Genomic DNA, 24268 nt, shown 5'->3' with positions numbered 1-24268 from the left:
GAGCAAGTAGTCGACAAAATCAATTAATTTGCCAAGGACATTCCATTTTCTGCTTGAAGCCCCATAAAAGGTTGTGTTATACAGTGAAGTGTAACTTTTCATTGCAAACAGAGTAATAACTATTGAACAAAAACAATTGTATTTATATTATGCTTTTAACCTAATTAAAAATCCCAAGGTGGTTCACAGAGGCATAAACCAAAATATAACACAAAAACTCAAGATTAGATTAGATTAGATTACTTACAGTGTGGAAACAGACCCTTCGGCCCAACAAGTCCACACTGACCCGCCGAAGGGCAACCCACCCAGACCCATTCCCCCACATTTACCCCTTCACCTAACACTACGGGCAATTTAGCATGGCCAATTCACCTAACCTGCACATTTTGATTAGATTAGATTACATTACAGTGTGGAAACTGTGGGAGAAACTGGAGCACCTGGAGGAAACCCGCGCAGACACGGGGAGAATGTGCAAACGATGATACGAGGGTAGTGACCAAAATCCTGGTTAAAGAGACAGGTTTTAAAGAACATCCTATAAAAGGAAAGATTGGAAGGCTGAGAGGTTTATGAGAGAATTCCAGAGCTTATGGCCAAGCAGCTGAAGGAACAGCCACCGATGGTGAAAAGGTGAAGATCAAGAGGCCAGGATTAGTGCAATACAAAGATCATGGAGGGTTGTAGGCCTCGGAGAAGATTTTGAACATCAAGAGGGGCAAGGCCATGGAGGAGGCTTGACAAGTATGTGAACTTTAACATTGAGGAATTGCTTAAATGGGACCCTGTGTATATCTGCAAATTACAGAAGTAACGACTGAACTGGATTTACTGTGAACTAAGAAGTGATTGGCAGAAGTTGGGAGATTTAATCCTTTATGGCAGGTGGAATTTGGGAGACCTTACAGAAATGCATTAGAACAGCCACATCTGCATGTGACAAAGATGTAAATCAGAGTTTCAGTACAGTGGAGGCAGAAGCACATTTGTGTGATGGAAATAAGCAGCTTTAGAAATGGCAAATGTGGTTGAAAGCTAATTTCTGGATCAAGTATGATAAATATTATACAAACTAGACTTTGCAAGATGATTATCGTTTAAACTGTCCTTTCAATTTAAAGTAAAGTCCTGGAACAGGGAATGGTGATCATTCTGAAATCTACCCAAAGTTAAACCCATGTGCTTTAGATACTACGGAATAGAAACACTGAAATTTAATTGCCAGGCTTCACATCTTGCCACAAAAGGGAAACAACCTATTGGATGAAGAACAGTCTGCTGCACCATTCAATAAAATGAAGGATGATCTGATTGCAACATTAAATCCGCAATCGTGCCTGTCCCCGATAGACTTTAAACCAGTTGTTTAACAAGAATCCATTTAACCCTGCATTAAAACCATTAAAGACTTTTCTTCCTCTACCTTATGAGGAAGAGAGTTTCAACGATTCAAGAGCCCTCTGAGACAAAACAAAACTTAATCTGTTTTAAATGGTGCCTCTTGATTTATAACCATGAGACCATAAGAAATATGAATGGGAGTAGGTCATTCAGTCCCTCAAGCCTGCTCCACTATACAATTCCTCATGTCTACTTTCCAGCATTGTCCCCATAACACTTGTTTTTCATAATGATCACAAATGTCTCTATTTCAGCCTCAAATATACACCAGTACCCTGTCCCACAGCTCTCTGCGACAAGGACTCCCCAAGACTCTCAACATGTGATTGAAGAAATTCCTCCTCATCTCAAACTTTAATTGGCACCCTTTAATTCTGAGACTATGGTCAAGACCGTGACTCTCCCATTAGGGGAAACATTCTCTCAGCATTTACCTTGTCAAATCCCTTAAGCATTCCATATGTTTCAGTGAAATCAATTCTCATTCTCCTAAAATCCACTGGGTTAAGTCCCAAACTACTTACCCTTTGCTCATAAGACAATCTCTCCATACCAGTGATCATCCTGCTTTTGTACTCAATTCTGCTCACAACAAACAATTAGCTCTCCTAATTACTTGCTGTATGTGCAAGCCAGTGATTCATGTAGGAGGACATTCAGATTCCTCTGTATCACATAGCTCTGCAATCTCTCATCATTTACATTATATTGTTATGATATGGGTAAACTCTTCTGCTTAATTTATCCTGTGCACTGAAAAATCTGACAGGCCAAGAACTATTTAAAGTAAAAATTAACAACGTTATTTCTTAAAGTATAACAGAGAAAATTAACTAACAACTATCTTCAACTCCTTCCTCTAACCTATCTTTTACTTTTCCTTCTATAGTACTGGTCCAACAAAACCCCTGATTAAGATTTACTGAAAAATTCAACTTTCAAAACCAGCCAGCAGTTGACTCTTCTCTTTATATCTTCCTCAGTAGATTTGCTCTCCAGGTCAGTGTTGATGTTTTTCTCTGTGCAAACTCATTCTCTAGACAGGTACCTACCTCTCAGAGTTCTGACTAGCAGTCTACATCTGTTGGCAATTCTCTCAACTGATCAATTTTTCCTGGTCTTTTTACCCCAAAGCATTGGATTGTGTCATTGACTTTTAATATTGTCAATATACTAAATTCAACCTTGATTGGAGTTTGGCTTTTTTTTGGGAGGGGGGCGGGGGGAGAGAAGAGTATAATTTAAACTGACTGGCCTAATTCAAATATGTTTTCGTCTCCAGGCAACCAGCTAACCTAACTGCTGGACTACACGGAACATTGTATCTTATTCAGAAAAGATGGTGCTGTCAGGTAGTTCTGCTGGGTTTTAAATCTCTTAAAGGTACAGTACACCCACATCTTAATAACACCTCCTTCCTTAAGAAAAAAATGAACCATGTAGCTAAAATAGTTTGGTGGTTAATATTAATTTCAAATGGTCGAATGCCTCCTGGCATTGATCTGTCCACCAACACTGCGTTCTTATTCAGCAAATTGGTTAAGGGTGCCACTACATTGCTGAAGTTTGGAACAGCCTTATGATAGAAACTGCTGAGTCCTAAAAATCAAAGCACCTTTTTCTTTGAGGTTGGTTGTGGAAATTGCTTCGATGGCTTTCGTCTTTGTGACCTGTGGGGTCAACCTTCCATGACCGATGTTATGTCCCAAGAACGTCACCTCAGCTTTTGCGAATTCAGTTTTATTTAAGTTTATCACCAGTTTTGCTTATTGTAGTCATTTAAAGAGCTCTGCCGACTGTACCATATGATCTTTCCAGGACTTACTAAAGATCAGTGCATCGTCCAAATAGACTGCACAGTTTGTTAACACAGCCACAACTCTGTTCATGAGTCTTCGGAATGTGCCAGGTGTATTCCTTATTCCAAAGGGCATCATTTAAACCGATATAGTCCATTTGGGGTTACAAATGCAGAAATTTCTTTTGCTGACACTGATAAAGGTACCTGCCAGTAACCAAGCATTAAGTCCAACTTGGTGATGTAACTGGCTTGCCCAAATTTCTCAATACAGTCCTCCAATTTAGGAATTGGATAGGAGTCCGATTTTGCAATGGCGTTGACCTTCTGATAATCCATGTTGAATCGCTGAGTCCTGCCCAGTTTGGGAACTAAGGCGATCAGCAAACTCCACTCGCTCTGGCTTGATTTGATGATGTCCTTGTAGAGCATGGCCTCCACCTCCATCTAGACTTGTCTGGCTTTGAAATGATTAAGCCGACAGGGGTGTTGTTTTAGCGGAGCAATATTCCCTACATCTACTTCATGTACAATAGTATTAGTCCTCCCCATCTGACTCTTACATATGTCCTTATAGGTAATAAATCTTTCAACTGTGTTCTATGCTCCTGAGACAGACTGCTTACTAACCTATCCCACTCTTCAAGGACTTCTTCATTTCTTAATCTATTTTGAGGCACATCAAAATCCACATCATCTGGACTTGATTCCTCACTCTGTGAGGCAGTAATTAATACTCATTTCTCCAGTTCTTTCTCTCTAGTATAATACAGTTTCAACATGTTCACGTGACATACCCGATACCTTTTTTTAACCTGTCAGGCATCTTTACTAGATAGTTTACTTGACTCAATTTTTTTCTCAATTTGATAGGGACCACTAAGCCTGGCTTTGAAGGGATCTCCTATCACTGAAATCGTCCCCTCAGGAAAACATCAGAGTCTCAGAGCTTTTATCTGCCACCTGTTTCATTCTATACTGTGTCCTCTTTAGATGCTGTTTAGCTAACTCACCCACTCAGTTTAATCTCTCCCTCACTTCCAATACATAATCTCAGTGTGAGATCTCAGACCTTGGTCCTGTCAATTTTACTTTAATTTCAAAGGGCCTCTCACTTCAGGCCTGAATATTGACTCGAAGGGAGTGAACAGTGTAGATTTGTTTGGGGCATCTCTAATGGCAAACAATACAAATGGGATACCTTTATCCCAATCATTTGGGTAATGCTGACAATATGCTCTCAACATGGTCTTCAAGGTCTGATGCCACCTTTCTAAAGCTCCCCGGGATTCAGGATGATACTGGATTTAAATTGCTGAATACTTAAGCTATCCTTAACCTCCTTAAACAGCCTAGCAGTAAAATTTGACCCTTGGCCTGACTGAATCTCTCTGGGTAGCCCATACTGTGAGAAGAAAGTTATTAACTCCTCTACTATCCTTTTTGCCTTGATACTCTGTAATGGAATTGCCTTTGGAAATCTGGTAGGCACACCCATTATGGTTAACGAGTACTGGTTCCCACTTTTAGTTCTTGGGAGGGGACCTGTACAATCAATTATTGTATAGGTGAAAGGTTCTTCAAATGCAGGAATTGGCAACAAAGGTGCTGGTTTTATTACCGCCTGTGGCTTACCGACCATTTGGCATGTATGACACATACGGCAAAAGTTAACCATATCCTTGTGCATTCCAGGCCAGTAAAGAATGTATTTGTACCTTAGCTTGAATCTTTCATACCCCTAGGTGATCTCCTACAGATAGTTCATGTGCTACCCGTTAACATCTCTTATCTGTATGCTACCAGCAACACAATCTGGTGCACTTCGGCCCATTTCTCCTCTGCACTAACCCTGTTATGGTCTCCATTTCCACTTTCGAATTCTACCTTTCGGATAATAACCTTCCAGAATATTCTCTGCCTCTCTTTCAGAGTACGCATCCACATGTATATCTTTTATCGTTCTTGTTTTACTGTTGCAAGTCTCAGTTTTTCAGGAGTAAACACTTCTGTCTGACCCTCTGTCTGTTCAGTTTTTCCTGCACCATTACGTCAAACAGGATATCCGCTAATTGAACCTCAAGTCCTTCATCTTTCTCTTTACTTTTTGCTTCGTGCTGTGACTTATGATAGTTGGATCTGGTTACCACACGGTCTGAGAAAATACCAGGATATTTTTGTTTTAACTCCTCAGCTTCTCCACAACAAAATCACTCCCACCTTGGATCCTGCCAAATCATTCCCAAGAACAAACTGAATTACTGGAACTGACACTCTGGCAATCACTCCCACTGTAACTTCCCCAGTCTTGAGTTAGCACTCCAACCTGATCATACACAGGGGAATGCTAAATTTCCGTCCATCTATTCCACAAATTACCACACTCTCAGGTAACAGATCAGAAAGAGTGCATATTCGCTCATCCCTTACTATCAGCGACTGGCTAGATACTGTATTGCTCAAAATTATAATTTCTTGTCCTTCTCCCCCTGTTCTTTGAGTAAACTTTACTCAGAGGCAAATTCTTTGTAGAGATCAAGTACTAACTCCATACCCAGCCCCTGCCCAGGCTGTACGGTCTCCTGCAGCTCCTCGGCTCTTCTTGGGTTTTCCTTTACAACCTTCACTAATGCCATTGGCCTGGCTTCTTTTACCACGTCTTTTCCCACAGTGCCTTTCTTTAATGACCAGCACTGTGACTTTACATGTCCCACTTTCTGGCAGTGAAAACACCTTTTACCAGTGCCCTTCTGGTACTGTAATTTTCTGTGTCCCATTTCATTACAGTGAAAACATGAGGCCTTTCATCTCCTTTTCACCTTCTTGGGTTTCTTTAACACATGGTAAATTCTTACCAGTGTTGTCTACTCTTGGTTTCATAGTGTAGGATCTCCCCTTCTCCCAACTTCTATCTGTCACAGCCCAACATTCTGGCCGGAAGCTTGTCTTATGCACCAAGATGTATTCATCTGCTAATTCTGCTGCCCTTCTCACTTTCAGAACTTTCTGTTCCTCCATGCGAATTCTTACCATTTCTGGAAGTGAATCTCCCAAAAGAATAATTGCTCTTAAAGCTTCATAGGTCTTATCTATTTTCAAAGCATACACCCATCTATCAAAATGACTATGTTTAATTCTTTCGAACACAACACAAGTCTGATCTGGTTCCTTCTTTGTGTTTCTGTCTATATGCTTCAGGTATCAACTCATGAGCACTTAAAATAGCCTCAAAATGTAGCAGAGTTTTGACATATTTGTATTTATCACTAACTTCACTTTTAATCTCCATCCTGTTAATGTGACTTTGCTGACTAAGCTGCAAATTCTCAAGTTCAAATTTTCGCTCTTTTTGATCAGCTAAGAATTTTTTTTAAGATTACTTAGTGTGGAAACAGGCCCTTCGGCCCAACAAGTCAACAGTGACCCTCCGAAGAGCAAACCACCCAGACCCATTCCCCTACATTTACCCCTTCACCTAACGCTATGGGCAATTTAGCATGGCCATGCACACTTTTTGGACTGTGGGAGGAAATCGGAGCACCCAGAGGAAACCCACGCAGATACGGGGAGAATGTGCAAACTCCACACAGTCAGTCGCGTGAGGCGGGAATTGAACCCGGGTCTCTGGCGCTGCGAGGCAGCAGTGCTAACCACTGTGCCACCGTGCCGCCCACAAATTGTAATTTAAGTTTTTCTACCTCTACTGCACACCTAAGTGTTTGAGTAATTCCCTTACACTTTCAGCTTTACTTTTGTCCTTGGTTAAACCCAAATCTAACTTATTTGCTAATTCTAAAAGTATGGCCTTTTTCTTTCCTTCTAAACTTTCTTGGCAAATTTGAGAATCATCTTCAAATCCCAGAACCTCTTTAGCAATTTTAAGGGCCATTTCTCTCACTTTTAATTTAATCAACCACAGTCACCGAAATTAAACAAATTGCCACATGAACGTTGGAGCAGTCCCGATGAACTGGATTTTGTGTGTTTCCAAATAGGGGTTTATAAAATCATGAGGGGCATGGATAGGATAAATAGACAAAGTCTTTTCCCTGGGGTAGGGGAGTCCAGAAGTAGAGGACATAGGTAGAGGGTGAGAGGGGAAGGATATATTAAGGGAACTAAGAGGCAACTTTTTCAGGAAGAGGGTGGTGCATGTATGGAATGAGCTGCCAGAGGAAGTGAAGGAGGCTGGTAGAATTACAACATTTAAAGACATCTGGATGGGTATATGAATAGAAAGGGCTTGGAGGGATGTGGGCCAAGTGCTAGCAAATGGCACTAGATTAAGTTGGGCTAGCTGGTCAACATGAACGAGTAGGGCCAAGGGGTCTGTTTCCGTGCTATACATCTCGATGACTCTATGACCTACATTTTACTTCAAAGATCTAGGACACTAACCTACAAGTGATTATATCTACTGGGCTTTCTCATATATATTTAACTCTGTCTAAACCTATTCAAATCACAAATCCAAGACCCAAACTGTTCAAATCATAGACAAAAGCCCCCCAAACTGTTCAAGTCCCAGATAAGCCCCCAAACAGTTACGACACGGGTAAACCCCCCCCTGCTTAATTTAAACCAGCAACACAGAAAAAAAATTATCCCGTGCAGTAATCTGTGAAAATCCGAGAGGCCAAGAACTATTTAAAGCAAAATTAATAACTTTATTTCTTAAAGTATAACAGAGAATGATTAACTTACAACTATCTACAACTCCTTCCTCTAACCTACCTTTTACTTTCTCTTCAATCATACTAGTCCGACAAAACCCCCGATAAATACCTCTGAAAAGGTACAGTCCACCCAAATCTTCATAATAATATGCTTCTATTTTAATTCTTCCTGCCAAAATTGACAATTTCATATACTTCATTGGCCATTTCTTTGCACATTCACTCAACTAAGCTCTCTTTTTCATAACCTCTTGTCATTTTCACAGTTTACTTTCCTTGCTTTCTTTCTGCTGCCAGCAAATTTGGCAGCCATATCTTCTGTCCATTCATCTAACTGATTTATATAAGTTATCAATAGCTGAGGCACCAGCAATGATTCCTGTAGCACACCACTTGCTGGATCATGCTAATCTGAAAAAGAGGAGAAAGTGAGGACTGCAGATGCTGGAGATCAGAGCTGAAAATGTGTTGCTAGAAAAGCGCAGCAGGTCAGGCAGCATCCAAGGAACAGGAGAATCGATGTTTCGGGCATAAGCCCTTCTTCAGGAATCTGAAAAAGACCCATTTATGCCTACTCTCTACTGTGTGTTTGCCAGCTATTCTTCTATCCATACCAAAAGTTATCTCCCTACACCATGAACTTTTATTTTCTGCAATAACCTTTGATGTCACAACTTATCAAAGGTTTTCTGGAAATGTTCTGATGAATGCAAGATGAAAAGCTTTAATGTATTTGTTGCCTACTAAGTAATGTTCAGTGAATATTGATTTTAGTTAATTGATCACAGCAAGTCTAAAAACATAAGTCTTGTCATGCAATTCTCTGTTGGTCACATGGAAATTCATCTTTCTTTTTAAAGATATCTTTCTCTGTGTGGATCATAGCAAAATAAAGTGACATTTAGTTCAGCCTCAGACAATTGCCACGTAGTAGAATTTGTGGTGGGTTCAATGGCTCTGGACTTCATAGTGTTTAATTAGAGGATGTTTCTGGTCTTGAGTGCCAGTCCAGTTGCCAAGAGAAATGGTGGCACTAAGGCAAGATGGTGTCATTTTGTTTTTGGATGATAGGGCTACAAAGATTCTTGGTTGATATCAAAGAGTAACTGTGCATAAATGGGAATAGATGTTGGAGATGTTTGATTCTATTTATGATTAAATAGGAACAAACAGAATCAAGCAAGTACAATGCAACTTAATGTAACAATGGAGAGACCTTAGATATTAGACATTGATTTCATCGATTATGTCAAATACTGTAGGCAGCTTGAGAAGACCAAGGAAGAATAGTTTGCCTTTATTAGTCTACAGGATCTCACTTGTAATTTTGGTAAGACTAATTTTGGTACTGTGGTGGGTGAGGAGATATCTGATTGAAACGACTCAAACATGAAGTACTAATCAACAGATATGGCCCTGAAAAATACATTTATTAATTACTAGATTTTTAAAATTATACTTCATAAATAATAAAAAAACTTGAGCTTTCTTCATATGTCAGCTTCTATCTTCACTCCAAGTATTTGTCCCAATTTCAGTTCTTCTCCTTGCAATATCAAGTTATTTTATCTCATTAGTTTAGAGAATTTTAAATATGATTGGCTGTTCAAACAGGTTAAACAATATTCCCAACTCTATGCTGGAAATCCCTGTTAAACCACATGCCAACAGAATTACAATTCTTGTCATAGAGACTGCAGATTTCTCAGCAAGCTTCCCTTTCTTAGATTTCAGTACCAAGCACATAAGCTGCTGCTAATAGCTACAAACTCTGGGCTATTGAGTCTTTTTTTTGTCACGTTAAAGTTTTTTTTAAAACCTTTTAACAGATGTAGCAATAACAAATATTATCACTTATTCTGTATATATGTCACATCACAAATTCAATCAATATTATTTACAGCTATTGCTCAAATCTAACAAACTATTGAATTTATTTTTATTATTATGATAATACATACATCCAGTTGTTGCTTTAAGCTGAATATCTCTGCTATAAATCCATCTCTTTCTCTGCTTAGTTTCTCTTTTTGGATCTTCTCTCTTTGAGCTTCATCTGCTGCCTGTGACAACTCACTGTCAAACCTGAAGCACAAATGTTTAAACAAAACAGGATTATGGCAACAAAAAGCACAATTTTGAACTCTCGTTGGTTACAAAAAGTGTTCCATCTGGGTCATATGGCTAATATGCTATAAAAATCTATTTTCTTCTAACATACATTGGTAGTTTAGATGAGTGGACACAACTTTTAACCATGTGTTGATGCATGTCTGTGTGCGTGCAAAGGGAGAGACTTACAGACAGAACCTCCTTTTAAAAGCCCGTAATCAAAAAAACACAAGCGAGATACAATCTGATGACTCAAATTTCTTAGGATTTCACAAATGCATGATTTTATACTCGTCAAGTTCAAGTTTCAAAAATTTTCGTGAATTAAGTTCAGAAACCAGAGACAGTGAACTAGGATATTTAGAAATATTGCTTTTCTCAGAAAATTCAGAAAAGTCAGTATTGACTTCTTTCATCTGTTTCAAACTGCACCAACTGCAGCAAGGAGTTGCAACTCCTGACCAGTGCAATTGTGGCAGAAGAAAGGTAACAAAATTTATTCTAGAAATAACTACAGGATTTGGGACCTCTTGAATTTTGCCTTTGAGTTAGGAGAGAGGAATTTTGTAGAGGACTGTTCTGCAGATGTCTGTGTTTATGCCCATCAAAGACATGGATATAGAAAGCAGAAAATATAATCGGGAGAAGTTTAGTAAAACATATACGGCAAGTGAATGATTTATTTTTCATTTTAAGTACATCAGCAAAAATCTAATGTTTTATATAACCTTAATATCTCTAAATCGATAGGAATAAACTAAAATTCAAACAAGATTATTATGCTGTCTATACACATTCACAAGTCAATTTTAAAAGGGTGATATTCTCCCAATTTTATATCACAGGAATTGACTCACTTTCGCTGTTTCTTTTCCAATTCATGATTACGCCCTTGTTGTCCTTCAAGATGCAGCTTGGTGTCTTGCAATTCTGCTGTTAGTCGCTGAGACTTCTTCTTCAACTGCTGAACACTGCGTTGCATTTCTTCATTGTCGGCTTGCAAATCTGCAACCTGCAGGTATATGAGCAAGTCTGATGTCTTGGCTATTAATGCTTGCTCATCTAGCTGATCGTTCACTGTATCATGCCCTCTTTTCTTTATTCTAGTTGACATTTACATAGCCAAGACTACACTTGACCCATTGTCTCTGAACATCAACGAGGCTTATAAAGATAGTTAAGATGTATCCTCACTGCTCTAGTATTAAGCCAAAAGGGTGGGCTGGAGAGGTCCCAGAATGGGACTAAACAGTGGATAATAGTTTCAGTGGAAGTGAGTTTAAGCTAGAGATGGAGAAGACTTTGTTTCTGTGAAAAAGGAAGTGTTTTGAGGATGAACAAAATTTAGGCTTGAAATTCAATTTATTAATTATGATAGACAATTAAATAAACATTAAGAATCTATATTTTACATTAAGGTAAAATAACAAAAACTGCGTAGTGAAGTGATATCTTAAGTTGAAACCAGGTTTACACAAAGTTTTGAATTAGGAAGGTGGTTAATAGGAGTTTAGACAATTAAATATTCCCATGTGTTATTTATGTTTTTAATGGCATGGGAATCCTATGCTTACTCTACAGCCATTTATTCAGCAAAATAGGGGTCATCTTCTCAACAAAAAAATTTGAAAATAACACTCAAAAATATAATACAGTATAATAATGATTTACAGTCCCTCACTACAAATAGAATTCTTGAAACATCGCTATTTAAATATGAACAAATTAAAATTTGGACGAAAGATATATGAATGAACATTATTTAAAAACCAGTATCCTGAGGGAAGTTTACCTAGCAGTAGCACTGGAGAAAAAAGTGGTGAACTGAAGCTTTTGATCCTCCAGTCTACGATACTGAGCAGCAGTGTCTAAGGCATAGTGTCACATCAATTCAAATCTTTAACTATATAATACTGCAAAAAAAAATGTTAAAAGCATCGTCTTCTCACTTTTCTCTCCAGTTGCCTTTTGTTCTGTAATTCAACCTCTAGTTTATCATCAAATTCTTGATGCATTCGCTTTTTGGTGAAATCTATCTCTCTTATTGCACGCTCGTACTTCAGTCTCCATTCTCCACCTATGGAAAGTAAAGTAATCAACTATAAGCTGAATTTTTGTGTCAATTAAATTTACATTTATTTTTAAACAATGAAAGAAGCAGAAGAAATAATTCAAAACAGAAGCACTTTGCAAATCAAGAAACACCTTTAAAATGAAAAGATCAATTCAAGGCAGAAGAAAACTTTAGCCCTGACCTGGAGGGCCTAGGACTGAAACTCAACTTTGATGAATATTCCAAACTGTTTAAAGCTCAAGAGATAACATAAGTAAAAGACTATTACTGTGAGATAGAAATATCTGAAGTAGCATTTACTCTGCTTCTTGAGCATCTGCGGTGGAAATGATTGATAAATCCAAAATTGAGCAAATCTTGCTTCCTGACTGCAATGAAACAATGCTGACACAAAGTCAAATCAATTTGAGGCACCACGATAGGGACATGAGGCAAGAGATACTGGCCTTGATATCAAAGATTCGCTAAGAAAGACTTCAAGGATCCCAAGCAAAGCTAGAGTCATTGGGAATAAGGGAGTAAACCGTCTGCTGGTTGGATTTATCGCTCACACAAAGGATGATGTTAGGATTGCTGGAGGTCAATCATCTCAATCCCTGTACATCTGGATAGTGCCCAAAACCCAATCATTCTCAGCTGCTTCATCAATGACCTTCCCTCATCATATGGTCAGAACTGGGGATCTTGGTAGATGGTTGTGTTATTTGCGACTCCACAGATATTGAGGCAGCTGGTCTCAGTTTGGTACAAGATTGAGACAACTTCCCAATTTGAGCTGATAAGTGGCTATTAACCTTCATGCCATGTAAGTGGTGGGCAGTGACTAACCCAAACCAGAGAGAATCTAACCATCTCCCGTTGATATCCAATGTCATTACTATTGCTGATCACCCACTAACATTATTCCCAGGGTTACCACTGACCAGAAATTGATCAGGGCCTGCCATACAAATACTGTGGCTACAAAAGCAGACAGAAGAAAGGAATACTGCTGTCAGCAACTCACCTACTGTCTCCCCATTGCCATTCTACAAAGCACAAATCAGGAGTGCAAAGGAATACTTTCCACTTGCCTAGATGAATGCAGCTGCAACAACACTCAAGAATTTCAATGTCATCTAGGACAAAGCATTCCTTTCGAGCAGCAGCCCACCACCACTTACAATCTGCACTCCCATCTCCATGACATACGGTGGAAGGAATATGTAATATCTACACAACGCATTCCACATCTCAATGCTCCTTTGACAGTATCTTCAAAACCTGTGACCTCTTATCACCTAGAAGGACAAGGGCAGCTGATGCATAGGAAACCACCACAAGCAAGTTCCTTCTAACCCACACAGCATCCTGACTTGTAACTATATTACCATTCCTTCACTGTCACCTGGTCAAAACCCTGAAACTCATTATGAACAGCATTGGAGTGTACGCATATGCTAAGACTGCAACAATTCAAGATGACAGCTCATCACCTTCGCAAAGGGAATTATAGATGGAAAATAAATGTAGGCTTGGCCATCAACACTCATATCCAAATATAAAATAGTAAATAAAATAAGAAGTAGTTTGAGAGAAGCATAACTGCCTGCAATGGAATAGCTGGGATAAACATATATAGCACAAAAATAGGTTACGTATCAAAACAGTGTAACTAACCAGACTCATCATCATCATCCAGATCTCCATTTAATTCTGCTGCTTTGATAAGCCGAGCTTCCATAACTTCCATTTCCATTGACTCCATTTGCTTCTTCATTCCATCATATTTGGCCTGAAACACAAGATGCTTACAATAATACTTAACAATTCTCAAAATTTAAAATTTTTAATTACTGGCATTGCTTCACAAACTTGTATATTAACATATTAGAAAGCAATTGATTAGTGTTATTATCGCTAGACTATTAAACCAGAAATTCAGCCAATGTTCTGAGGACCAGGGTTCAAATCCCACCAAGACAGATAGTGGAATTTGAATTCAATACAGAATCTGGAGTAAAGGGTCTAATGAGGACCATGAAGCCATTATCGATTGTTGGACAAACCCATCTGTCATTCTTACGTGGTCTGGCCTACATGTGATGCAATGCTGTTGACACTTAACTGCCCTCTGGGTAATTAAGAAGGACCATAAACACTGGCCTAGCCAGAGATGCCCATATGAAAACAAAAAAATATTCGATGACGGCAAGTATGTCCTGGGAACAATGAAGCTATCTTTATCCTAACAGACATTGTACTTAACCTTGAAGTTAGCTTATGATCACATTACTATCCACCACCAGGTGTGCCTATTTTAATCTTTGCTCATTCCCATATCGGAGATCATCTGCTGCTAAAATCCTCATTCAAGGTACTATTCACTCCAGAAAAAAACACAGAATGTTGGAAATCAGAAGCAAAACAGAAATTGCTGGAAAAAACTCAGCACGTCTGAAAACATCAGTGAAGGAACAGAGTTAATGTTTCGGGTCAGTGACCCTCCTTCAGAGGGTCACTGTTTGGTCAGTCAGTTTTCTTCAAATCCTGTGTAAACCTCCAGCTCCTGACCACACAATGGTATTGACCCAGTATCAACGTTTTACTGAGGGGAGAAGTTTCTCCCTTCCAATCCTACCTACGTCTTTCAGAACTTTGTGCACTTCAATCAGATCCCCTTTCAGCCTCCTTTGCTCTAAGGAAAACAAGTCCAGCCTATCTTGTCACTCTTCATTGCTAGATCGCTCCAGCCCAAGCAATGTTATGGATACTCTCTTCTGACCCTTCCAATGTACCCTTGGTCCAATATTTTTAAAAATATTATCCTGGCTTCAAGCCTTTCCATGACTTCATACGAGAGAGAAGGGAATTAACCACTTGGGTCATTGGTCATACTGTATAAGCAGGTGAAGGAAAAGGCTCGAAGCTTCAGAGGACCATAAATGCAAGCTTGAAATGCTTTGTCCAAATGGTCTGTTTTTGTGCTTTTTATGAAGCTGAGCCGAACCAGATTCATCAACATCTAAGCTTACACTTAGCAATACTGCCTCGATTAGCAAATATTCCCATCTCATCTCTATAATATTCTTCAGCCCTCCAAGATTTCGATGTTCCTCTAATTTGGCTCCCTTGAATATCTTGGATGCTAGCTCCATTAATATTGGCAGCTGTGCCTCAAGTTGCATGAGGCAGCAAAGGCCTAGTGGTATTATCATTGGTCTGTTAATCTAGAGATCCAGGTAATATTCTGGAGACCTGGGTTCAAATCTCACCACGGCAGATGGTGGAATTTGAATTCAATAAATATCTTGAATTAAAGAGTCTAATGATAACCATGAATCCATTGTTGATTGTCAGGAAAAATCCATCTGGTTCACTAATGTCTTTAGGGATGGAAGCTGCCTTCCTTACCTGGAGAAAGTGAGGTCTGCAGATGCTGGAGATCAGAGCTGAAAATGTGTTGCTGGAGAAGCGCAGCAGGTCAGGCAGCATCCAGGGAACAGGAGAATCGACGTTTCGGGCATAAGCCCTTCTTCAGGCTTATCCTGAAGAAGGGCTTATGCCCGAAACGTCGATTCTCCTGTTCCCTGGATGCTGCCTGACCTGCTGCGCTTCTCCAGTGACACATTTTCAGCCATCCTTACCGGGCCTGGCCAACATGTGATTCCAGACCCACAGCAATGTGGTTATTCTTTACTGCCCTTTGGACAATTAGAGATGGACAATAAATGCTGTCCTAGACAGTAACACCCTCATCTTATGAATGATCTTTTTGAAAAGAAGAGAGGTAAAAGTCCTAGAATTTCCTTTACAAATCAAAAATATAGTACTGTAATGCCAGGCAAAGTTTCAACATTATAAGAAATGAACCCACCTGCAACTCCTTCATTTCTTTCTCTAATCGAAGCCTTTCTGCAGTTTCTGTCTCGAGAAGTTGAGTTGCTGATTCACCAGTGTTTCTCTCATCTGTTAATTCTGATGTCAGGTCTCCTAGCTGTTATTGAAACAAAACAGTTTATGGATATTAATCTACAGATGCACGACCTGTGAACTATTGTTTAAAATGCTCAAACTTAGAAAAATGATCTTAGATTTGAACTGATGTGCATTAACTTCAATGTATAGCCCAGGAACAGATGCCAACCTTTTTTTTATGACTATGACTCATTGGTCTGAATTTAGCAGCTGTAGCAGTGGTCTCATCCAGTGAGAGAAAGCCACTGGAAAATCCAATAGCTTTTCTAACAAATGCTGGAAACCTCTACAAAACTAAGTGACAAATCAAGGATACTGTTGTTCATCCCTGGGGTTCCCAAGCCCATGGAGGAATGGTGGCTACTGTTGGGACTGCAAGAGACCCAGATAATAAGCTCTGCTGGATATCCACAGGAGAGGCAAGTAGGGGGGCTCAATGGACTTATTCAGACAGGCACCAGTTAGGGTGGGTACATTGTTCTTGCTCAGGCATGGTACAGGACACAATAGACAATTAGGAGATTCCCACTCAACCTGGGGGCAAATTGCCAGGGTATACCTGATGGCCCATTGGCATGAACGTCCTTTGCTGCTGACATCAGTCATTTAGGAGCTTCAACTGACCTAGAAGTAGGAAGGCTGACCTCCAACTTCTGAGCCCTCAACTATATTAGAGAAGTTGCAAAGCCAATGAGCTCTCAAGGGGTGCATTCCTCTCTGCTCATATGTTACAGATATTACCCCAAAGCAAGTTAAACATTATATTTCAAATAGTTACTAGCCTATTAGGATTTGTAGTTATTCACTAAAGCTACAGAATGCATAAACTTACATTTTAACCATTTACATGTGTGATCACGTGGTGAATTCAAGTCATTTTCATTTTGGTTTTTAACTGGACTTAAAATTATTACTAAATTAGAATAACATCCAGCCTTACTATCATGGATGAAAGTACAAAGTAGATTAGAGTTATTAATTTTAAATTCTATTTTGATTAATTTTATGTCAATTACCACTTCTGAATATTTATTACACTGTTCTCTCTCATTTATTTTAAAGTGTAATGATGGCTTTCAATTGGAAACATAACCCATAAGAAAGTCTGAACATTTTAATTCCATATATTATTTACTGCTCTGAATCAAACGAAGTATGCTGGCAATTCCAGAATATTAATTGTTGCACAGGCTGAAATACCAAATATACAGAAAGTTCACAACTATTATCTTACCCTGCTTTCTAAGCGATCACTGGTTAGCCGTAGCTCATTACGCTCCTTTTCAACTCGTTCTATTTTGCTTCGTAGCTGCTGAATTTCCTCCTAATACAGTGAAACATACTTTCCAGTTATCGCTTATGCAATGACTGACAAAATGAAATGCAACTTTAACCCCAACTTTTAATAGTTTAAGATCAGTTTAATATATTTTATTTTACTACACTGAGAATAAGTTGTTTTACTGGGTTGAAACTACAGTATATTTAAATGTTTTACATTTCTCATCTTCTCAAAACTTAATGGATAGTATTTCTTACAAAGTCATTTATATTACAGAAACACTTTCATACATGAAAATTTAAGGTAAACCATGAAAACATTGATAATGCTCAAATAAAACCTGCGTCAGTCACTTTTTAAAGATGATACCTTGATAACATTTCTTCTACACAAAAATATAGTTATAACGTTGAAATCTACATTGACATAAATCAGTTTATTTTCACAGGTTTATATGTTGTGAGATTTTGACTGCAAACCATTAAAGTTGTCATTATTACTCCACCGAGTTTGACTGCAACTTAAGGATTTAGTACAGATGCAGAATAAGATGAAAGCCTTAAAATTTGCGAGTTTGCCATGGCTTCGCTAGTCACTATCCTGAGCCTCACACCCGACCAAAACAACTGAAGAAACCTTGAGCTGAAGTATACCAGGCATTGGCTAGGTGTCAATTTTGGAAGTTTCATGAAGAGCTTCCCCCCCATAAGCCTTAGTTTTCTCATGCTACCCTCCTAAATTGCCCTCATTACAATGTAACTCACCCCTCTGACATCCCACTTGTCACTTTCTCCCAGTTGCCACAGGCAGAAGCACTGGCCAACAACGGGACCACACATGATTCCTATTGCTGACACCATCTTTATAGTCTAGCCATGTGCCCAGTCAATTGTTAGTGACCACACAGTTTCTGCTAAGTGACCTGGACATGTCAAACAGAAGGAAACTGGCACATCACTTTGCTGACAGGGATCTGGAGGTTCTGGTGATGGCAGTCATGTTGAGGAATGGGCAATTGTGAGCAATTCAGGTCAGTAATGTTCAGTGTCTAGGTTCTACATACCACATGGGAAAATGGGAAACTGCTTATCAATAAGGTGAAATGTTAGAAAAATCAAGATGTTAATTAATGTAAAAATGCCTCTTGTCACTTACTAGTGGGAATCATTCAATACTTGGATGGAAAAACAGAACTTTTTGTTCTCAACGTCACAAATCTTCTTAATGGCACGAATCTCCTTCCCATCAATCCCACTATGGTTTTCTTATCCTTCTTGCCATACCAACAGTGTTCTGTCCGGAAACATTCTATCCCACAGAATTTGGTAAGAACCTCACCTTTTCTACCCCAATAGCACTATCAGAAATCCCTTAAAAATTAAGCTTTTCTCAACAAGGTGTTACTGTATTGTTAACAGCAATGTGAGTAATAAGTAGTGCTATATAACAGATGTGACACTCACAACGTAGCACTGATAATTCTTTCTATTGTGTATAATTATTAAACTTTGTAAACTATATTTAATTACATTTTTATTTTCAAATGTTTATTTACGATGTTTCAGTTTCTATCTTGATTCTGTGCATATTTTCAAATCATTATTTCACTCTTCAAGGATTTAAAAACATTGGATTGATTAATATTTTATTATTTCCTGGTTTGTAGCTCATGGAAAATCTTTAAATCAATTGAACTTTTAAACAACTTGATGACATTATTCCTCATGTTTGCATATGCTGAAAATAGCCCAATGCTAGGAATTCTCATTGAGAAATAGTACAAACAATTGTATTTCAAGAGAGACAAGATTTTCGCCACTGAGATTGCCAAATCTTGCAGTGCAGCTTTCTTCAAGGCCGACATAAATGGTGGACCAATAATGATTTGTTATTTTATTATATTAACATGAAATCTCAACTTTGCTAAGGATCACAGGTCTTCAACACAAGTAGTGGCATGGTTCAGCATACTGCTATGCTTTGACACTCTGGCTTAGTTACTTATAGCTATGCTCTCGAAGGGACTTTTGGCCTTCTCTGAAAAAAGTTTTAAGTAAATATTTTTAACAAAACAGGGTAAGTCTTGAACAAACAACTCAAGATGGCATGATATTGGCCAATCATGGAGAAATCTGGTCACGGCAAAATTATCAAGTGCAAGTTTAAATTTCCTGCATAAATATGGCAAATGTCTTTATATAGGGACTTGCACAGCACCAGGTGGTGCATCAGAAGTGCAAACTTAGGCAGAAATCTAAGCCATTAATTATAATTCCCAATAAATGAAACTTTTAATGAAATTTCAAATCATAGCTAAAATATTGTTATATTTTCATAGATAGACATTAATTCTAACAAATACATTGAATGAGTACAACTTGTCCCATACAGTTTATTTTAAATGGATTGTTGAGAAAATAAGATTTTAATATTAACTTCAAAGACTTGAAACCATAATATATACAGTTTATCATTACTTCCATTAATCCACCTTGTCAGAGGCTCGACTATGATGCATATCACAAAGAATGCGAATTTAATTCCTAACAGTCGAAGTCATAAGATAATATACTTGGCCTCGATGCCCATGGATGGCATGAAGAGGGTGGGGAAATAAGGATGATAGTCAAAATTCACTAACATCTGTACTTGCAGTCACCAGACAATGTCAGACGACCAAAATGTCCACATTTCACTGTCCAGTAGTTATAATTTTGAATAGGTAAATATATGTAATGGGACCTCCACCGAGAGGTAACAATGGTGAGGAAGGGCAGCTGGACCAGTCAAACAAAATCTTGCGGGCAAACTACATGTGTCTTCAGTGGAGGGAGGGATGATGGACTGCACTACAAGAGGGTCTTCCAGAGGGGCCCTATTTTGTATTACCTTATTTTATTAATTGACCTGAGATGTTAGGACATACTTCTGGAGCAGGTGGAACTTGAATCAGTCCAGGGGTAGGGATGTTACAAGAGGCTGCAAAACCCAGAAAACCTGGAAGAGACCCATACGGACAATATGCAAACTCCACATAGTCACCCATAGTCAGAATCAAACCTGGGTCCCCGTGAGGCAGCAACCATAACCACTAAACCACTGTTGCCCTCAAAAGAGCCCTCAGAAGAGGAGTTTCAGCTATTGTGTGTTACCAAGGGAACTCAGAGTCAACATGTCCACGAGGAGATTAATTAATGATTCCCCATGACCTCATAGGAAGAAAGAGGAGAAAGACAAAGGAATTCCTCAGCCTAATATCATTCAACCGGTCATTCCCTGCACAAATAGTTTTTCAATTTATTCTTAATTTCCTTTCATGATTCATAAAATTTCCTGATGCCAGTGGAATAAGCAATCCCTGCTTCATGATGTTTGGGCCTTTTGCATATCCAGATCTTACGTTACATATAAAACAACAAATTCAAGCGGTGATAAAAATGTAACTGCAAATGTAAAACCCGAAAAGAAAAACAGCATTTATCTAAGGCTGGATAAACTAATATGTTATGTTAAATTAGAGTCCAAAGTACTTACATCTTTGCCCCGCAATTGCTCTTCTGTTAACTGAACCTCAATTAGTGGCCGGACAGTAGTGAATAGTTTCCACCACGGCCAGTTCTTGACCCCTTTGTTCTTTTTAATGTTTTTCTGGACACAACGAATAGCTAGTTCTTGAACCTAAAAAGTTAATTGATTAGCTTTAATCAAACTGGTTGGTCATATCATCTTAAAGCCAAGATCAGTTTAACTAAAATACTTCTAAGATAAACTTCTCCGAAAAGGGAAGTCAAAACCTTTCTGTAATTACAATACAAATTGGATTAATTCTAGTGTACCATGCCATGCAAAATACCATTTACCAAGCTGGAATTCCATATTTAAGCTATGCTGAGGTATTATTCATGACTGCTACTATGAAGTTCTAATGTTGCATCTACATGCGACAGATTAAACTCAACACACAAAATATATGAGATAATACAAAACAAGCTAAATGACAGAATAATAGAGTCACCAGAAGACAAGGCGGCCAGCCAGCTAAGTCCATGCCAACTTTCTGACTGCCAATCCAGCCAATTCATTACCTTTGCTTGTACCTGTAGTTCTGGATGTTCATTTTCCTCAAGTTTCTATCCATTTCTGTTATCAACACATTCATTCTAGATCATTACTGCTCACTGCGTTAAAATAAAAACTTGTTCCTCACTTTCCCCTGCACTGCTTGTTCAAATGTTTATGTGTCACACATCTGTATTCCATCAGCTATCAGGAACAGCTTTCCTTTGACGGTCTCATCCAAGTCAGACATAATTTTGTACACTTCGATCAGATTTTCTCTCAAACACTTTTCCTCCAAAAAGAACAATCATAGTTTCTCCAAACTAATCCTGTCACAAAAAGCCCTCTTCACCTCGAATAATTTGGGGAGGCAATAGCCTAGTGGTATTAATGCTCACTATTAATCCAGAGAATCAGATAACACTTTGGGGACCTTGGTTCATATCTTGCCATGGCAGATGGGGGAAACTTAAATTGAATAAAAATCTGGAATTAAAAGTCTATTGAATCATGAAACCATTATCAATTGTCAGAAAAACCCAGCTGGTTTACTAATGTCCTTCAGGCAAGAAATTGTCATACTTACCTGGTCTGGCCGACATGTGACACCATACCGACAGCAATGTGGTTGATTCTTAAATAACTTCTGGTAATTAAAATTGGACAATAAGTGCTGGGCTAGCCAGTAATGCCCATGTCCAGTGAATAAATATTAAAAAAAATTGTGGGAAATTTCCTTGGCACTCTCTCAGGACCTCCACAACCTTTTCAAAGTATTGGAGTGGATGAACAATGACATTGTGATGCTATTCACAAACCTTTAAACGCAGCTAGGCCAGATAAGAAAACAATTACTAAACTAAATGTGGTTCTGGGGTTTATAAATAGAAGCACGGAGTACAGCAGCCAGGAGGTTATACTGAAGCTCTGTAAAACACTTTTTCACTCATAATTGTATCCAATTCTAGGTATCACACTTTATAGGAAAGATGTGAAGCTTTGGCAAGTGTATGAGAGATTTACTAGGAAGGCCCCAGGGACAAAGGATTACAGTTTCTTCAGAAAGGCCTGCTCAGATTTGATGGACCAAATAGCCTTCACCTTGCTGTACAATTGTATAGTTTAAAATGAAAAATGACAAATACATAAAGCATGTTTAGAATGAATTCTTCATTAGTTTTATGAAGCTTTGACAAACATCATACCTTTCTCTTCTTGAAATATTGTCTTGCAAGGTATCCTCTGCAAGCTGCCTGGAAGAGTGTGATATTTCTTCTAGTCTGTTCATCCCTTTGTTCTTCCAACTTAATCAGAGCTCCTGCTCTGAAAAACACCTGAGGCAAACAAAATGTAAAACAATTACACCGAATTGCATCTGAAACACACTCAAAGATTTGTCTTCTTTAACTAACTAGAGAGCCAGAGTTACAAGCTTGGATATCAATTCAGTTACAGTGCAAAACGCAATTAATTTTTTAAAGCCAACAAGAGTTTCCATTCCAATTCTAGCTTTCTGTAATTCTAACATTCAAATGAAACCTGGTTTCCAATACTTTCAAATTGCAAGTGACATCACTTAAATACTATATCATGGAAGCTAAAATGTAAAATTGTTTGAGTCAAAAAAATCAAATGAAATACTTAAAAGGTGTTTAGTTCATTACAAGGCAATTTAACATACTGAAACTCACTTAAATTGTATTCATGTCAGAAGCAATTATATTTACCATATAATTCAATGAATGACACAACAGCTCGAAAAAAATTACTTTGCTCTCTATTGGACAAAACCCAGCCATGAGTCTTTTATTTAGTTTCATAATCAATGAAAATCAATGTTTCTTGTAAAAAGAGGACTCCCGGGATACTGTGCTAAGTTCCTATCTTTGGAGCAAGGACACTGGACTTTAAGTTCCACCTGCGTCAGAGGTATGTAGTAACATCTCTGAAAAGGTTGATTAGAAAAATACCTATCCTGGAACAAGTGTTAAATATCAATCTGCTTAATGATCAACTTACTTATTTGCATCTTCTAAAACTGCATTTTAAAAACACGTTAATTCTTATTCCCTGTTTGAAGTCATCAGATGAAAACTTAACTTATATTTAAAAATGTACACATTCATTGACCACTCAATCAAGTCAATTCAATGTAAGCAGTTTATAGTAAATTTCTTGAAATTAAATTTGTGAAAAGATCAGTTAGGACCACTTAACTGATCAACTCCAGATATAATGACATCCATTTCAACATGACATTAATAAGTTAGAAATGAGATTAGGAGAAATTTCCTTACTCAACCGGCTATAGATGCGCATCAATTACTATGTTTAAGTTTGAAGATAAAAAGATTTTGAACTTCAAGAAACTCAAGTGGTTTGGGAAGCAATAGTAAAGTGGAATTGAGGGTGCTACACCCAAAATTGTCACAAAAGTTTAAATGATTTTCAAAGATATACAACATCCCCCAATTTGTGGGAGATCAGACCCAGGTGCCTATCAGACCCAGGTTGACAGAAAGCATGAACCAGGTTTCCGTATATAAGAATTATTACTTATTACAACTAGATTCTCACTACAGATAAGCAATTATGAACTGTTGATATATAAAACTCCACTAATTAAAATTCCAACCCTCTCATAAACTCCCCTCTATAAAGAAGCAGACTAGGGAAAATCAAACCTGGGTACTTTGGACAGAGGGAAAGACTAGGAAGGCAATTCAGTGGTCCTTGTTTGCAATGTTTGGTGAGATGATCCATGTACCAATTGGAATGCTACTTCTCGACCTTCCTTCTCCAGATACTTTCATCTGACTAGCTTTTAAGGTGCGCAGCAATCCCTTTTTTACATAAAGGGTTCTTTTCCCACTTCACAATCAAAACTTTTACTTGGGGTATCAGTC

The 24268-nt window shown here is 38.3% G+C and overlaps 1 protein-coding gene across 18 annotated transcripts in view; it reads right to left on the bottom strand.

Moving 5' to 3' along the window:
• myo18ab (myosin XVIIIA b) overlaps window positions 1-24268 on the bottom strand; it is a 291739-nt gene that overhangs the window by 73280 nt on the left and 194191 nt on the right. For all 18 annotated transcript variants that reach the window (XM_087977357.1, XM_087977358.1, XM_043718437.2 and 15 more), the window contains 8 exons: window positions 22568-22696; window positions 20838-20981; window positions 17256-17345; window positions 15921-16040; window positions 13724-13838; window positions 11940-12067; window positions 10848-11002; window positions 9840-9963 (listed from right to left, as the gene is read on the bottom strand). In XM_087977357.1, coding sequence (XP_087833483.1) covers window positions 9840-9963; window positions 10848-11002; window positions 11940-12067; window positions 13724-13838; window positions 15921-16040; window positions 17256-17345; window positions 20838-20981; window positions 22568-22696 — 1005 coding nt within the window. The remainder of the gene's footprint in view (window positions 1-9839; window positions 9964-10847; window positions 11003-11939; window positions 12068-13723; window positions 13839-15920; window positions 16041-17255; window positions 17346-20837; window positions 20982-22567; window positions 22697-24268) is intronic.

This window comes from Chiloscyllium plagiosum, unplaced genomic scaffold, assembly GCF_037043375.1.
Source record: "Chiloscyllium plagiosum isolate Xiang-an unplaced genomic scaffold, Cpla_swu_hap1 HiC_scaffold_31, whole genome shotgun sequence".
NCBI lineage: Eukaryota > Metazoa > Chordata > Chondrichthyes > Orectolobiformes > Hemiscylliidae > Chiloscyllium > Chiloscyllium plagiosum.
Note: the sequence above shows the minus strand (reverse complement) of the source record. Positions and strands in the feature narration are given on the sequence as shown.